At 42.8% G+C, this 18,699-nt stretch overlaps 1 protein-coding gene across 1 annotated transcript in view; it reads left to right on the forward strand.

The window, feature by feature from the left end:
* UBE2E1 (ubiquitin conjugating enzyme E2 E1) overlaps positions 1-17,258 on the forward strand; it is a 50,247-nt gene extending 32,989 nt beyond the window's left edge. Inside the window, exons 3-5 of the mRNA XM_077268901.1 lie at positions 1,456-1,588; positions 14,971-15,118; positions 16,533-17,258. Of these exons, the coding sequence (XP_077125016.1) occupies positions 1,456-1,588; positions 14,971-15,118; positions 16,533-16,630 (379 nt within the window). The 3' untranslated portion in view covers positions 16,631-17,258. The remainder of the gene's footprint in view (positions 1-1,455; positions 1,589-14,970; positions 15,119-16,532) is intronic.
* Positions 17,259-18,699: the final 1,441 nt, after the last annotated feature.

The raw sequence follows: 18,699 nt of genomic DNA on the forward strand, positions 1-18,699 counted from the left end.
GATGTCTTCACTGGTAACCAGGGTAAACATCGGGTTACTAAGCGCGGCCCTGCGCTTAGTAACCCGATGTTTACCCTGGTTACCAGTGTAAATGTAAAAAAAACCAAACAGTACATACTCACCATCTGATGTCCGTCAGGTCCCTTGCCGTCTGCTTCCCACACTGACTGAGCGCCGCAAAGTGAAAGTGAAAGTACAGCACAGCGGTGACGTCACCGCTGAGCTCTGCTCTCACTGTACGGCGGCTCAGTCAGAGCAGGAAGCAGACGGCAAGGGACCTGACGGACATCAGATGGTGAGTATGTACTGTTTGTTTTTTTTGGTAACCAGGGTAAACATCGGGTTACTAAGCACGGCCCTGCACTTAGTAACCCGATGTTTACCCTGGTTACCCGGGTGCTGCAGGGGGACTTCGGCATCGTTGAAGACAGTTTCAACGATGCCGAAGTCGTTCCCCTGATCGTTGGTCGCTGGAGAGAGCTGTCTGTGTGACAGCTCCCCAGCGACCACACAACGACTTACCAACGATCACGGCCAGGTCGTATCGCTGGTCGTGATCGTTGGTAAATCGCTATGTGTGCCGGGGCCTTTAGCCAGGGCTTACTTAAGTGATTTCACTGGACAACCTCTTTATCAGGATCGGCGGGTAATTGATCCTGCTAGACCTTCATCGATCGGCGTTGGGAATTTTTATCCCCATTGAAAAATGGAGCAGCAGGTTGGTCGCCCGACTGTCATGCCATTCTTTCTCTATAGGGCTGTTGGGGAAAAAGCCAAGAGCAATGCTCAACAGCCCCATAGAGAATGAATGAAGCAGGAGTTGTACATGCTCAATGCATCTTCATCTAAGGGCACAGTTAGATGACTATCGCATCACAGTGCTCGAACTGGCCGTCAGCTTTCCTGGCTGCATATAAATATATACTGGCACACTTGAGTCAGGAGAGCTGCCGGCCAGTCCGAGCATTGCAATATGATATACGGCCATCTGACTGCGCTCTAATAGAGATAAAAATGCCCTGACAATCAGCCGGAACCCCACCGAGCAAGAAGTTATCACCTATCTTGTGGATAGCTGATGACTTGCTTTCAGTGAACTAGCACTTTTTTTAATAAGTTATCACTCCTTATATATTGTTGAATACTTCATGATTTCAGCATGTCCAATCATAGGGGATGTGTGGATTATATAATTATATAATACAATATGCTTTCTTTTTATTATTCCTCTGTGAACTGAAAAGGGCGCTGCATTACAATCTAGGAATGGAACAAAGGCCATGCTGTAAGAGAAGATCTCCTCTGTCTATAACCTTCTAGATGAGAATGGACCACACAGAAATATCAACTAATTCACAATTATGTAGATTGTACTTAGAAACTTTAATTAATCAAAATGAATCTACCAGATTATATAGATCCTAATATTTACATATATTATTTTTTTCCCATCAGTGCTGGTCCAAAAGGAGACAATATCTATGAATGGAGATCTACTATCCTGGGTCCTCCCGGCTCCGTCTATGAAGGGGGTGTATTTTTCCTTGACATCACATTTACTCCTGAATACCCCTTTAAACCCCCAAAGGTATGTGACTTATGGCCAAACATATAGTGTCTGCGAAACTTCTAGTACTACACTGTGTGCAGAATTAGTAGGCAAGTTGTATTTTGATCACATGATACTTTTTATACCTGTTGTCCTACTCCAAGCTGTTCAGGCTTGAGAGCAGGGCCGGACTGGCCATAGGGCAGTTCTGGCAAATGCCAGAAGGGCCGATGGCAGTAGTGGGCCGCTCGAATGTGCCGCTGTCGGCACACTCCCCACGCTGTCGCGGCACACTCCCGGCCCCGCATTCAACTATACCGGCGTCATAGACGCCGGTACAGTTGAATGCAATGATGGAGGAGAGAGCGTCCGCTGACGCCCCCTCTCCCATCATTCCCCGCACTGCCTGCCGCTGACACTGCGGGTGCGCGATGACGTCATATCATCGCGCACCTGCTGTGTGACCGGGCGGGCAGACTGTGACTGCTGAGACCAGAGCCAGAGCAGCGCGGGGCAGGAGGAAAGGTGAGTAGTGTGTTTTGTTTTTTTTTATCAATGAGTGATGACTGGATTGTGGAGCTATTGGGGGGGGCTGCCTGCCTGCATTACTTTCTATGGGGGCTGCCTGCCTGCATTACTTTCTATGGGGGCTGCCTGCCTGCATTACTTTCTATGGGGGCTGCCTGCCTGCATTACTTTCTATGGGGGCTGCCTGCCTGCATTACTTTCTATGGGGACTGCCTGCCTGCATTACTTTCTATGGGGGCTGCCTGCCTGCATTACTTTCTATGGGGGCTGCCTGCCTGCATTACTTTCTATGGGGGCTGCCTGCCTGCATTACTTTCTATGGGGGCTGCCTGCCTGCATTACTTTCTATGGTGTCTTCCTGCATTACATTCTATGGGGGCTGGCTGTATTCCATTCCATGGGCCTGTGCTGCATTATATTCTATGGGGCGGGCTGCATTCCATTACATGGGCCTGTGCTGCATTATATTCTATGGGGCTGGCTGCATTCCATTCCATGGGCCTGTGCTGCATTATATTCTATGGGGCTGGCTGCATTCCATTCTATGGGCCTGTGCTGCATTATATTCTATGTAGCTGTGCTGCATTACATTCTATGGGGCTGTGCTGCATTACATTCTATGGGGCTGTGCTGCATTACATTCTATGGGGGCTGCCTGCATTACATTCTATGGGGGCTGTGCTGCATTATATTGTATGGTGGCTGCCTGCATTACATTCTATGGGGGCTGGCTGCATTCCATTCCATGGGCCTGTGCTGCATTATATTCTATGGGGCTAGCTGCATTCCATTCTATGGGCCTGTGCTGCATTATATTCTATGGGGCTGGCTGCATTACATTGTATGGTGGCTGTGCTGCATTATATTCTATGGGGCTGTGCTGCATTATATTCTATGGGGCTGTGCTGCATTATATTCTATGGGGCTGTGCTGTATTACATTCTATGGGGCTGTGCTGCATTTAATTCTATGGGGCTGGCTGCATTACATTCTATGGGGGCTGTGCTGCATTACATTCTATGGGGCTGGCTGCATTACATTCTATGGGGGCTGTGCTGCATTACATTCTATGGGGACTGTGCTGCATTAAATTCTATGGGGCTGTTCTGTATTACATTCTATGGGGCTGGCTGCATTACATTCTATGGGGGCTGTGCTGTATTACATTCTATGGAGGCTGTGCTGTATTACATTCTATGGGGGCTGTGCTGTATTACATTCTATGGGGGCTGTGCTGTATTACATTCTATGGGGGCTGTGCTGTATTATAGTCTATGGGGGCTGTGCTGTATTATAGTCTATGGGGGCTGTACTGTATTACATTCTATGGGGACTGAGCTGTAATGTTGGATACAGCTGTAATTATATGTTATATAGTCGTGTTACACTCCCCTCACTTCTTGTAGCCTACAAGTGTACAAAGATATTATACAGTCACCATGCGACAAGTGGGCCTGTGTGACTTCAAATGCCAGGGCTGAATTTTAGTCCCAGTCCGGCCCTGCTTGAGAGCCAACTACCAATTAAGTAAATCAGGTAATGTGCATCTCTGTAATGAGGAGGGGTGTTGTCTAATGACATCAAAATCCTATAAAAGGTGTGCTTAATTATTAGGCAACTTCCTTTCCTTTGGAAAAATGGGTCAGAAGAGAGATTTGACGGGCTCTGAAAAGTCCAAAATTGTGAGATGTCTTGCAGAGAGATGCAGCAGTCTTGAAATTGCCAAACTTTTGAAGCGTGATCACCGAACAATCAAGCGTTTCGTGGCAAATAGCTAAAAGGGTCGCAAGAAGCGTGTTGGGCAAAAAAGGCGCAAAATAACTGCCCATGAATTAAGGAAAATCAAGCATGAAGCTGCCAAGATGCCATTTGCCACCAGTTTTGCCATATTTCAGAGCTGCAACGTTACTGGAGTAACAAAAAGAACAAGGTGTGCAATACTCAGGGACATGGCCAAGGTAAGGAAGGCTGAAAAACGACCATCTTTGAACAAGAAACATAAGATAAAATGTTAAGACTGGGCCAAGAAATATCTTAAGACTGACTTTTCAAAGGTTTTATGGACTGATGAAATGAGAGTGACTCTTGATGGGCCAGATGGATGGGCCAGAGGCTGGATCAGTAAAGGGCAGAGAGCTCCACTCTGACCCAGACACCAGCAAGGTAGAGGTGGGATACTGGTATGGACTGGTATCATCAAAGATGAACTTGTGGGACCTTTTCGGGTTGAGGATGGAGTGAAGCTCAACTCCCAGACCTACTGCCAGCTTCTGGAAGACAACTTCTTCAAGCAGTGGTACAGGAAGAAGTCAGTATCGTTCAAGAAAAACATGATTTTCATGCAGGACAAAGCTCCATCACATTCCTCCAACTACTCCACAGCGTGGCTGGCCAGTAAAGGTCTCAAAGAAAAAAAAATAATGACATGGCCCCCTTGTTCACCTGATCTGAACCCCATAGAGAACCTATGGTCCCTCATAAAATGTGAGATCTACAGGGAGGGAAAACAGTCCACCTCTCGGAACAGTGTGTGGGAGGCTGTGGTGGCTGCTGCACGCAATGTTGGTCGTAAACAGATCAAGCAACTGACAGAATCTATTGATGGAAGGCTGCTGAGTGTCATCATAAGGAAAGGTGGCTATATTGGTCACTAATTTTGGGGGGTTTTTGCATGTCAGAAATATTTATTTCTAAATGTTTGTGCAGTTATATTGGTTTACCTGGTGAAAATAAACAAGTGAGATGGGAATATATTTGGTTTTTTTTAAGTTGCCTAATAATTCTGCACAGTAATAGTTTCCTGCACAAACAGATATCCTCCTAAGATAGCCAAATCTAAAAAAAAAAAACACTCCAACTTCCAAAAATTTTAAGCTTTAATATTTACGAGTCTTTTGGGTTGATTGTGAACATAGTTGTTGATCAATATTAAAATAATCCTCTAAAATACAACTTGCCTAATAGTTCTGCACACAGTGTATACTGGCATCCTAGTGTGAGTAAGTTATTTTTGTTTGTCTAATGTTTGACCTTAGACATCAGAGATGTCGAAAACATAGACGAGGTACAAACCTTTCCATCATGCTTCTCTCTGTTTCTGTTCTACTCCTGTTTTTTTCGGATTGTAAATATTGATGCAAAATACTGATCAAAGCATTCCCTTGTGAAGCGCCCTTAGGCAGGGGTTCACATTATTATGTTCTGTTATTATGTTATGTTCACACTGGGCAGATATGCTGCAGGATTTTCTGGGTTGAACATCTGCAGCATATGCAAATAGTACCAAATCTCCTCAGTTTGGAAAAACCGACTTGTAATCAGCACCATGTCGATTTATTTAGAGTATTTTTACCCCATTGTGTTCAACAGGCAACATGGTGGCGCAGTGGTTAGCACTGCAGCCTTGCAGTGCTGGAGTCCTGGTTTCAAATCCCACCAAGGACAACATCTGCAAAGAGTTTGTATGTTCTCTCCGTGTTTGCGTGGGTTTCCTCCGGGTTCTCCGGTTTCCTCCCACATTCCAAAGACATACTGATAGGGAATTTAGATTGTGAGCCCCAATGGGGACAGTGATGATAATGTGCAAAACTGTAAAGCGCTGCGGAATATGTTAGCGCTATTTAAAAATAAAGATTATTATTTATTAACAGGCAAGGTAAAATCTGCAAGGGTCTCAAAATTTAGTGGATTTTGGTGTAAATGACCCTTGAATCCACAGCAAAGTCTGCAACTCCTTTAAAACAAACCACACACTTTGCAAAGTTTAAAATTAAGATATCAAGCACAAAAAAATGCTCTTTTCCTGGTGCTTCCATGGCTTCCGGCCTGGTCCTCCTCCGGGGCCTGAACACCCTGTCCTCCTCTGATGCCTCCATCCTAGGCACCGGGCAGCAGAGCCCCAGGGGAATTGTTGGTCAGGGGTCACATTTAGTAAGGCTCTGACCACTGCTTTTCCAGACGTCAATATGTCCAACAATGTGAAGTTGGGGAAGTTGGGGAACTTGGGTTTGCCTTCAGGTGTTTCGGACTTTAACCATCCAGATCCAAAGTTACAGCACTGGTGAATGTATTTCCATATCAGTTGTAAGCAATGATATGTTATGTATGACCGATCCTAAGACATAAGATGTAAGAGTGTGGATTCTGGGTGCTCTGGACGGAGGGGGACATATTCCTCAATATTTGAAACTTCACAGGACCCTATGCCGGGTGTGCCCCTGTATACCCTGTCTCTGGAATGCTCTTCTATTCTTTGTTGTGGTATCTCAATGTGACCACTCTAGCCAATTACTGCCTGCAGTGGTCACATAGGGCGAGACCTCACTGCAAGGGCAGGGGATCTCCTGGAGGCTGGGGGAACGAAAATCAGGCAGTGTAAATATAGCAATCCCATGAGTTTTTATTGTGGTGGTTTTGTTTTTTAATTTTCACCCAATCCAAAGCTTCAAATGAGCAAAAAGATCTACACATGGATCCGCAGCACTTCCAACTGCAAATCGTGGCAGAAATCCAAGTGTCAGCCTGGGCTTTATGGCACAGATTTTCTTACACCATAAAACTTTGTGTGAATATTGCCTTCATTGTAAAATCATTGTCAAAAGCTATTGAATTTCATTAGTAATCCCTAATCAGCCAATCTGTCTTCTTTTACACAGCCACTGAGTTAGGCCTCGCTCACATCAGCGTATAAATCAGATGAGTGCAATCTGAAAAAAAAAATTGGATAGCGCTTGTACCAAAGTTATTCAATGAGTCAGTGCTGATCTGCAATTTTTTCCTCAGGTGGAATCGGGATGAGAAAAAAAAATTGCATCCTGCAAATAACTTTGTATATCGCACGAGACTCACCAATGCAAGTCAGTGGATGCCAGAAAAAAACGGACACCATATGAACCATTCGTATGCTGTCCATTTTTTTTTTCTTGCACACATCTCAAAAGAACCAGCAAACTTCATCAGCCAAGTACAAAAATTCACAGCTAGAACTCTCAGAATATAATAGATACAAACAGACAGTTGACAGATGATAGAATAGATACATAGATTTTCACAAGCCCCATACACATTCCTGTGGGGCACTAAAGGGTGTTTAGCTTTATTTAATCTATTAAATAAATAATTTGAAAAAAAAATTAGGTCCCCCCACAATTTTGATAATTAGCCAAGGTAAAGCAGACAGCTGGGGGGCTTATGTTCTGAGGATGGGAAGGTCCCCCTCGCTATTGGGCCCTCCCAACCTAACAATACCAACTCGCAGCCCCCCAGAATTGGCACATCCAGTAGATGTGCCAATTCTGGCATTTCACCCTGGCTTTCCCCGATTCCACTGGAGCGGTGAAAATTGGGATAATAGTTTATGGGGTTGATGTCAGTTGTGTAATGTTCACTGTCATCAACCCCATAAACCATTACCCGATTGCCATCGCACTGGGGCGAAGTGCCAGAATTGGCACATCTAGTGCATGCGCCATTTCTGGAGTGGCTGCGGGTTGGAAAGTGCCCAATACCCAGGGACCTTCCCAGCCTGATAATGTATGCCTGCAGCTGTCTGCTTTACCTGGGATGGTTATCAAAAAATGGGGGGGACCCCACATCATTTTTTTTAATTATTATTATTTACTTATTTAATAGGTTAAATAAAGCTAAAGACCCTTTAGTGCCACATGAGACACTACAGGGTGCTAGTTTATTTTATGTTGGAGGCTTGTGACATTAAATATTTACAGGATATCTATCCTATTTATTCTACATATCTATTCTATAGACCTGTCTATATCTGTATGTAAGATTGCTTTATTAGTTTGTAAACTAGCTTTAAATTGCGTAGGCAATTACAGTTTGTAAAAGATGATATTAAAAAAATGCATTGGATATGCATATCATATGCATGTCATACGGATGCTAGGTGAGAAAAATCGCATTGTAATCGCATGACACTCGTCATAGTTTTCTGGATCGACATCGATCAATTTTGATATTGTTTTACGCAGATATGAGCGAGGCCTTAAAATGAGCCTTGCCATGGGACTAATAAGTGACTACATTCCTCATATATAGTAACCCTACCCAGTGCTCACCATTTGTCTGCTGCTGCCTCCTCGGCTCGGATCAGCGCTTTCTTCACCGATGTACCAAGATGAGAGCTGCAGTGATAGGAGAAGTGCGGTGGGCAGGCTATACCAGACCTCCCTGCCTTTCCTATGCTGTGGAGACATGGATCACACTTGTCATTGCACTTTTCCTTACCCCCATATTGGCCATCATGGAAACATAAGGTAAGCGGAGAGCAGTGGAAGCAGCGGGAGGCAGACATAGGGCACTGGATAGGATGACTATACATGTGAAATAAGGAGTCTCTTATCAGTACAAAGTTAAAGGGTCCCTTCAAGTGGTACAATTTTGGCTAGTTGTAGCCACCCCTAGTGAGTGCTCGCTGCATAGGTATTGGTACAGCATCCATTATTCATAGGGTGTCATAAATATGTTTTTCATTAAATTTGATGGCTTTTACTGAATGGCAAGGGTGAGGGTAGGTGGGATTCCAGGTTTAGGAGGCTACCCAAAACTCCCAAGTTTCATGTAAAATGTTGACTTTTCTAACTTGTAAAGCTTCGCTTTAATGAGATTCATGGGGAAAAATATATCACTAAAGATGTAGAATAAAGCAAAGGCCATGCTCCATGCCATGTTACAGGACTGGGCTGTCGGTGATCTGCCAGTCTGTGTAGTGGCAGCATGCTGTAAGAGCTAATATCACACACAGAACACATCAGTAGTACAAAGACACGAATATAAAGAGTTGTCTGAGTAAGGGGTTAACGCCGTATTCCTTCTGCGCTGGAGGAATGATTGGGTGATATTGACGCATTCTGCGATGCCATGGCAGGAGATGTGGGGCTGTTGTCTTTTGTTAAATTACCTGAATAGTAGCAAATTGCATCCTAAGTGCAGGTTCATTATGCACATAATACACTGTAATATGAAACAATCCCGTCCGTCCCACCACAGAAAGCGATCTCCTTGTATAAATATACTGACTAGTGAAGCATTTCACAGCACACTTACAAGTTATTGGATTTTTGCTGCAAGCAAAAAACTACCGTAGCTTCCATCTCTGACACTGCATATTCCTGTTTACTCAGATTTATTTCTATTTTCTTCTTTTAATGAGGAAAAAAATGTTGCAACTGAATTAAGAAGAAATTTTTGTTAGTACTTTGTAGAGCACCTTTGGCTGTTTTGACCTGCTGCTCATGTGATTAATGGCCAAATACCAGCTTCTGAGGAATCTTTGGCCATAACTCCAGTTCCAGTTCACTAATATTCTTGGGTGGTCAGGAGAGTGGTCTAAAAAGTTAAGAGAAGAGATTATTGCCTTGCACAAAAAGGAAAAGGAAACAAAAAGATAGCAAATGCATTGAATACTCCCAGATATACAGTTAGTAGCAGAGTTCAAAGGTCAAAAATAAAGGAACATTGGCTACACTACATGGACGCAAGAGAAAGAGGAAAATATCACCAACTCCCATCAGATTCTTGATGAGATAGGTGGTCAAAAACCCTTGAGTGACTTCAAAAGGCTTGCAGAAAGATTTAGTACCCACAGACTCGGGAGTATTCAGATAGCACAGTAAGGTACGTTCTGAACACCAAAAGGTCTCCAAGCCTAAACTCCAAGACATGCTCTGTTGACTCAAGATCCCTAGACAAGTCGGCTAAAATATGCTCAAAACCTTATAAATAAGCCACAGAAGTTTGGGGTTTCTGCACTGTGGAGCGATTAAACTAAACTCTAATGTTTAAGGCCTATGGCTCTATTGGATGTCTGGAAACATATTCTGTAAAGTACATCCTACATACAGTGAAGCATGACGGTGCCTTGGTGATGCTCTAAGGCTGCTTTTCTTCCTCTGACACTGGAAACCTGCAGTGTGTAGAGGAAAAGACTGATTCAACAAAATAATAGGAAGTCCTAGAACAAATCATGATGCCTTCTGTGAGGAATCGAATGCTTAGATGACATTGGACCATTCAATAGGAAGTGATCCCAAGCATACCTAAAAGTCCACCAAGGCTTGGTTTCAGAAAACAGGTGCTTTACTTGAAATCCATACAAAATCATTGGTGGGATATTTAGAAGGTGATTGCAGACTATTCAGGAACTGTAGGCCATTGCCCTATAGGAATGCACTAAGATTCCCTAAAATGGTGCAAGAAGCTAGTGCCTGGTCATGCATCACATTTGTCACAGGTCATAATAGCCAAAGGTGCACTAATAAGTACTAAAGACGCTTGTCACTGAATGGAATCTGTCAGCAGGATTTCAGCCCCCCAACTATTTATTTGTGCATGTTGCATTTTTAAAGACAAGTCCAGCAATACCTTAGCATGGTCTGCCTGATGCTCCGTTACTGAGAAATCAGGGTTTAAATTGATATGAAAATTAAGATGTTGCACATTGTCTGAGCCAAAGCATTGATCTTTAAAGAACAGCTCTTATTCATCTAGTCCAGAGCCACTCCTGGTCGACTTCGCCTAGTGCTGCTAGATTGACAGGTCAGTCCCATAGCAAAAGAACAGTCAATCACCTGGAGTGGTGCCGAATGGTGCTAAGCTAATCTCGCCTTTGCTTATGGTCCCCAGTCAAATCTTTTAAAGTATATTTTCTCTGAAACAGACAGATCATTTAAGGGAAAAAATATACCCCGGTTGCATTGAGCAATCAGATTCTATTCATCCCCGTGGTTTAGGCAGCATGAATCAGGTGATGGGGTACCTTTAACCCCTTCCCGACATGTGCGTATTATTACCGGCGCTGAGCCTGTAACTTTCCGGGCACATGACACCTGATCTATACAGCTGACGTGCCCACAACAGCTGAGGGTGGAATCGCGATCCACCCACGGCTGTTGACTAGTTAAATGCCACTGTCAATCTCTGACAGCGGCATTTAAAGGGAACCTGTCACCCCCCCCCCCCCCCCAGGCGTTTTTAACTAAAAGAGCCACCTTGTGCAGCAGTAATGCTGCATTCTGACAAGGTGGCTCTTTTAGTTCTGGGTGCTGTAACTGCCGAAATAATCAGTTTTGTAATTTGTCCTAAATACCTTGTCTTCAGTCAAGGAGGCAGGCCTTTCTCCCCCTGCTTCAGACGCCACACAGCCGTCACTCAAATCTTCTTGGCGCCGGGTGCCGCCTCCTCAGCGCTGTTTTGAAATGAGCCGGTGCCTGCGCTCTTTTCTCCTGCCTTGAGCAGGCGCAGTGAGCGCTGCCCGTCCTCTGTCCTCATATGCAGTCTAGCTGATTGCGCCTGTGCGGCCGCCCTGCCTGTGAATCCCAGCCCCGCAGTGTCTTCTGATTTATTCACATAGTGGGGCTGGGATTCACAGGCAGGGCGGCCGCACAGGCGCAATCAGCTAGACTGCATATGAGGACAGAGGACGGGCAGCGCTCACTGCGCCTGCACCAGGCAGGGGAAAAGAGCGCAGGCGCCGGCTGATTTCAAAACAGCGGCGAGGAGGCGGCGCCCGGCGCCAAGAATACTTGAGTGACGGCTGTGTGGCGTCTGCAGCAGGGGGGAAACGCCGGCCTCCTTGACAAGAAAAGGTATTTTGGACAAATTACAAAACTGATTATTTCGGCAGTTACAGCACACAGAACTAAAAGAGCCACCTTGTCAGAATGCAGCATTACTGCTGCACAAGGTGGCTCTTTTAGTTAAAAACGCCTGGGGGGGGGTGACAGGTTCCCTTTAACTCCCGCTTAAAGGAAGGGAGTCTCTGGCTCAGCCCATAAGTGACCCCGTCACCTGATCATCGCCTGTGTGTAGCAGAGGCGATCAAAGTACTGCCACTGACTACTGAAGCATGCAAAAAGTAAATAGAGTTTTTAAAAGCATTAAAAAATAAATAAAAGTTCAAATCGGCCCCCTTTCGCCTCATTAAAAATAAAACAATTAAAAAAATGAAATATACATATATTTGTTATCGCCGCGTTCATAATTGCCTGATCTATAAATATAAAAAAAAAATAACACGTTCGCTAAATGGCGTGATGAGAAAAAAATTCAAAGCACCAGAATTACTTTTTTTTGGTTGCCGCTACATTGCACTATAATGCAATAACGGGCGATCAAAACTTCGTATCTACACCAAAATCATATCAATAAAAAAATCAGCTCGGCGCGCAAAAAATAAGCCCTCACCCAATCCCAGATCACGAAAAATGGAGACGCTAAAGGTCTCAGAAAATGGCGCCCTTTCAAATTATTTAACAAATTTGGATTTTTTGTTCACCACTTAAATAAAAAAGAACCTAGACATGTTTGGTGTCTGTGAACTCGTAATGACCTGGAGAATCATAGTGGCTGGTCAGTTTTAGCATTTAGTGAACAAGGTAAAAAAAATAAAGAGAAAACAACTGTGGGATTGCACTTTTTTTGCAATTTCATCGTACTTGGAATTTGTTTCTGTTTTCCAGTACACGATATGGTAAAACCAATGATGTTCAAAAGCACAACTTGTCCTGAAAAAAAACAATCCCTCACATGGTCATATTGACCACAAAATAAAAAAGTTCTGGCTCTGGGAAGAAGGGGAGAAAAAAATGAAACCTCAAAAACGGAAAATGGCCTGGAGGTTAAGATGGGGTTGTCAAGTAGAGGACAACCTGTTTAAAGCTCCATGGTCACCCACTGAGAAAAAGAAAAAGTCAGCAGGAAATGAATACTTGCCTATTCTGCATTTCCTGTATGGCCCAGAAATAAACTATTTATTCCCTGTAAACTTTAAGCGTATTTTCTAGTGGTCTCGCTCACATTACTACATTTTCTGTTTGGTGCCCATTCAATCAGTGTGATCCTTCCATTTTGTCATACTGTAGATATACAATTGCAATATCCTTTCTGCATATTTGCAAACAAAGGGGGATCAAGAAAAGGCAAACGTTTCACTTCATTTTTCTGCTGAACAATCTATTTATTCAGTTAAAGGGATGTTTTTACTTTTAGTTCTGATTCTTGTTTAATGAAAATTATACAATTTCCTGTTCAGCTTTCTGTATCAATTCCTGTTGGTCATCAACATCTCTGCTTACCCTTATTCCGTTGAAACCTTTAAGGTTTCATAATCATATGATTTAGATTTGTTTTTATCGAATGACTGCAAACAGAGAAACCTCCACACAGTTCATTCAGGAAATACGTGACAAAATTGTGTAACTTTTCAGTCTACAAAAGTTTTCATTCTGCAAAACAATGCCTGAAATCGGTGGCCAAATCTGCAGCAAAATCATATTTCAGATGTTGATGATGGTTCCAAAACATACTAAGGCCATGTTCACACGTTTCGTTTTTGCTGGGGGTTGTGTTTTTTTGTGTTTTTATACAAATTAAAAGCTGCTCTTTACAGCAGAAGCTATGAGATTTCAGAACTCTCATGCGCACACATATTGTTTTATTTTTTTCCTGGCTGAATTGGAAAACTGCTGCTTTTTAAAAAACAAACTGCAGTACGTCACTTTTCAGCCTTTTTGCAGCGCTTTTTCACTTATAGGAATCAATGAGTAAGTGTAAAAACCAGCAAAAAAGTTGCCATCAGTTTTTGCAGGGTTTTTAGTGGAAAAAAAAAAACAGGTACTGAAAGATGTGAAACACATTTATTTTGTGAGTTTCTCAAGTTTAAACCACAAAGTCTTGGTCTCCTTGCCTGAGATGGCAGCTAGGATTAGTACAGTTTAATTAGTGGTATGTATAAAGTAAACAATACCTAACCAATTCAATGGCCCTGACCAATGTGTGAATGTAAACAATACCTGACCAACTCAATGGCTGACCAGTGTGTGAATATATACCTGACCAACTCAATGGCTGACCAAATGTGTGAAAGTAAACAATGCCTGACCAACTCAATGGCCCTGACCAAAAATGAATGTAAACAATACCCGACTAACTCAATGGCTGACCAGTGTGTGAAAGTTAACAAAACCTGACCAACTCAATGGCCAACCAATGTACGAATGTAAACAATACCTGACCAACTCAATGGCCCTGACCAGTGTGTGAAAATAAACAATGCCTGACCAACTCAAAGGCCTGACTGACCTATGAAATGCTCTGCCAATGTGTTAAGTAAACTATACCAGACTAATGCAACTAACACCCCCCGCTGTTTTTACATTTGCAATTCTGTATTTTTTCCTGAACTTTTGTTGGTTCAGATAGTCAATATTTTTTCAGACATAACATCTTTAGAGGGAACATTTTTTATCAAATTGCCTTTTAAAAAAAAAAAAAAAAATGTTTTATGGTGTCACATATGTTTTGCATTGGTGCCCTGACACCTTGCATTGTTCATGCTTATATGGTGGGAGCAAGGCTAAACATTGGAATCCTAAAAAACGCAGCAAGAAAAGCCACAAATAAGTCAGTGGAAACATTAAAAATAAGTTATGGGTCTCAGAATGTGGTGACAAAAATATTTTTTTCTTGCATTACTGCAATTGTACTGGACCAAAACAATGCCATGACAATTGCAGTTTTAATTGCTAATGTGAACCTACTCTCCAAAGATCCCTAAACTATGAAACTATTTATTAAAGAAACCCATGTTTTTTTTCTATTTAAACAATTGTTCGTTTGAATTTTGAAATTTAATTCTTACCTCTAAATGGCAAAAAGTGAAGATAACACCTGCAATTATTACGCTTTACCACAAGAGGTCACTAGACTAAAGCAAAAAGTATCTTTTATCCCCCTAGAAGGCTGACTAATCCCATCTGTACTGGGTTGTGATTTGCAGTTTATCTTGGGAACATGCATTTATCCTAAATCATTCTTGTATTCCTACTAAAAGTCTATTTCAATTTTATATATATACGGTATTTTTTTTTTTCTAGGTGACATTTCGGACAAGAATCTACCACTGTAACATTAACAGCCAAGGTGTCATCTGCCTTGATATCTTGAAAGACAACTGGAGCCCAGCACTAACCATTTCTAAAGTTCTCCTCTCCATCTGCTCTCTGCTCACAGACTGCAATCCTGGTAAGTATCGTCTGAGCTGAGATACACTAGAGAAAACAATTCTCGTAAAAACAAGATTATGTTTTATGGCTCCGTCTGATGGCATGGCCTGGCCACACATCTACTGACCTGAGCGTGACAGCTTCATATATTTCTATGTCATGCTCGGGCCAGGAAACGTGTGGCCAGGCATCAGACTGATCACTGAGATCTTAGAGGGCCCTTACTTATACTCAGCGTTGCTTTTGTTTAGACACTATAAGAAAGATTCCTAAAAGTTTTCACTCCAGAATTCTGGCGTAAAAGCTTTGAAAACGTAACGGTTGGGGTGTTTCCCCAGCTGTTGTGGCATTCCCTACGCCGGAAATCTGACTCCAGTTCCTGAGTGGAGTAAGAGTTCTGGTGAGGCCACGAAGATGTACGCCACTCATCAGATTTTCATGAATCGGGTGGGTGCCACCTCATCAAGACCAGCATGAACAATGCCAGTCTTGTTGAATCGGCCCCTATAAGTTCCTCATACAGTTTTATTGTTGCCTAGGATCCCTCCAGTATTACAGGGGCATGTGACAGTACGATAATGGAAAATGACGTACCACCATTCAGTGTAAGATCAGAACTCTCTGAATATTGCACATATTTTGGGATTATAACCTGGAACTGCAGGACGTCTGGTTGTTCTGCCCTAATGTAATTACATGTTTCCTAAAAGCAACACTCCGATGCAGACTGGCCTTGTATAGCAAGCCTATGTAGTGCGCATCTTCTGCTGCTGCACCTTCATCAGAGCTTCTGAACGGCTGAACAGGCACAGATCATTTAAGAGAATGGGACAAGCTAGGTTTATTACAAATTTGGCTTTTTTTTTTTTAAATGACACTGGTTGATCACTTTGGGACCCAGCATCTGGCAAATAAGAAATTTCCTAGCAATCATGTGATCACCAAGATGGATACAGGTAGTTGTAGTGGAGCTGCTCTGTTGTAGGTGGTGATTAATGAAGAAAGAGCTCCTAATGTATCCAATATCCCATCGGGGCTGCACAATACTCCATCCAGTTATTCCTTAGGCCACATTCACACACCTTTCTCACTGACACATGTCCAATTTTGTCTCAATTTACCATCCCTGAGTTTGTGTTTTACATTTTTTCGCTGTGTAATGAGTACAAGAAGCTGAAAAGCCCCCTTTTTTTTCATAAGAGGAAAACTGATACCGCGCTGATGTCAAAAAATGGATACAAGGATCAAAAGCTGATAAAAATGTGGATGTGCAAATGTGACCTAGGAGTGAGACTTCAAATCAAATGCCATAAGAAAGCACACTGCACGCAGTCTGTAAGGGGTTAATATCTAGGGCATGCAGTCACATTTTGCAGTGATTTTTAGGTGGGAGCATCCTGCACCTGTAATGTAAATGCGCTCCTCTTTTGCAGCTGATCCTCTCGTTGGAAGTATCGCCACTCAGTACATGACCAACAGAGCCGAGCATGACCGGATGGCCAGACAGTGGACCAAGAGATACGCTACATAGACGCCCCGTCACGTCCGTGATGGCGAGAGCTGCTTGTTCATTGGGCAATTGAGGGTGGGAGTCTGCAAAGAATAGGTTATTTCTATAACAGATTTTATTCAGTCTTTTATTTCCAGAGAATGTTGTTATTGTAACTTAAGGTATGTTTCTGCAGTAATCGACTGTAGTGCGTCACAGCACAAGTGCGAGATGCTACCTTGTGAGGATTACCAAGAACGGAAAGTTGTTGCCCCTCTATGTTTGTTCTGCATTCATGTAAGCGATCGAAGCAATTTAATTTTGTACAGTTACCCTGCTTATACGGTAAATGTCTGCGTTCCGTTCTACTGAGGGACTGAATGAGTAATTTGTGTGTGAGAGATGAGCTGCAGCGTGTGTGTAACATAACCACGTCTCCACCGCCAGGGAATTGGAGCGTCAGGATTCTGGAAACATTTTACACTTTCTATCATTTTCTTCCTTTTTGTATATCGGTAAACTCGGCCGAGAGACTTTAACGGAATCTGTAGTGAAATACCTTAAGCTGTTTAAATGTAAAAGTGAATAAGAATTACTCCGTGGGTTGGTTATATGTTGTAGGCTGAAGACGTCTGCATTTGTTACTGTGCTAATAAAAGTGGAAAAATAACGAGAACCGTGTGTATGTTCATTCACAAAGATCCGATAAATCTGTCTTGGGAGTAACACAAAAATCAGATGTATAGTTTTTGTTGCTTTCTTTTACCATTTTGGTCTTTCTGGAGCAGAATCCACAGGTCGCAGATCCGCACAGGTAGCCTGAACCTGTGACTGGCTCCGATATTGCCATTATTTACCTGCAATTAGGCTACACAGCCATGTGTCACGCAACCCGGAAATCAAAGTGTTGCATTACGATTTACGACATTGCATCTAATTATCTCCTATGGTTTTGCGTAGTGTCCTATTACACGTGTTTCCAAATGTGTTGGATTTTCGGTCGCTGGCTGCAAGCTTCACACAACTCACTTGTCATAGGCATCAATGCAATTTGCATGCGACTTGATTTGGCAACTTTTTAATCGCAAAATCATCGCTTTAGTTCAGATGTTTTTGGTCACCAAGAGCTCTTGTCACGTGACACAGGTTGGTGTGTTGCCCCACCCGGCTCCATGTCTCATGCCGGGATCTGCCACATTAACAGGACTCTGGGTATGGTATTTCCTATGTTTGTTGAAGACATTTTTTTGGAGGAAAAGCTTTTTTTTGTTTCAGGAAACTCTCCTTATTTGTGGAGTTTTTGGAAAACCTTTTCTGTTCCTGAAGCTGTTTAGAGGAATTTTGGAAGAGGGTTTTTTTTCTCCTGAAGCGTTCTTTACAGCTGTTTGAAGACCATACCTAGTTAAGAGAGGTTTCCTTCAGGAACCACTTCAAAGAAGTGAAAAGCACTTTTTTTTCCACCATGTACTTTTCAAAACATTTAAAAAAAAAAATTCCCCAAAACTCCTCAAAGATATGTGCACACGCCATCTTTTAGACACCAATGTATTCACCGAGTTTTCCAAACTGGGATGCTTCAGGAAAACGCTAGATGTGTTGTTCCGGAGGAATCTTCATTGTCGCTTTTTCTGTCTTTTTTGTGGTTCTATATGCTATTTAAAAAAAAAAAAGAAAAGAAAGTTGCCAAAAGAATGAACATGCTCCTTTTTTTTTTTAAACTGCTTCACAGTTTACAAAACCTGAAGCAGTTAGGCCGGCGTCACACTCGGCGTAAGACAATACGGTCCGTATTTTACGGCCGTAATACGGCCGAAATACGGTGAAGTGTTCCCAAAATAGTGATCCGTAGGCAGGGTGTGTCAGCGTATTTTGCGCATGTAATTTTGCGTATGCAATCCGTATGCCTATCGTAATGTGTATTTTTCACGCAACCTGCCAAAATGGACATTTAACGGTTTTTGAGGCTGTAATTGATTTAAATCAGCCTCAGAAACCCTATTTAAGGCCTCGACAACAGGTGCCACCCTCCCACATGGCCATTTTGTGCTTGTGCATTTGTTGGTGTATTCTCTCAACCTTTGCAGCATGTCTGACCTCCTACACTTCACCCC

Source organism: Ranitomeya variabilis, chromosome 6 (genome assembly GCF_051348905.1).
Source record: "Ranitomeya variabilis isolate aRanVar5 chromosome 6, aRanVar5.hap1, whole genome shotgun sequence".
In the NCBI taxonomy this organism is placed as follows: Eukaryota; Metazoa; Chordata; class Amphibia; order Anura; family Dendrobatidae; genus Ranitomeya; species Ranitomeya variabilis.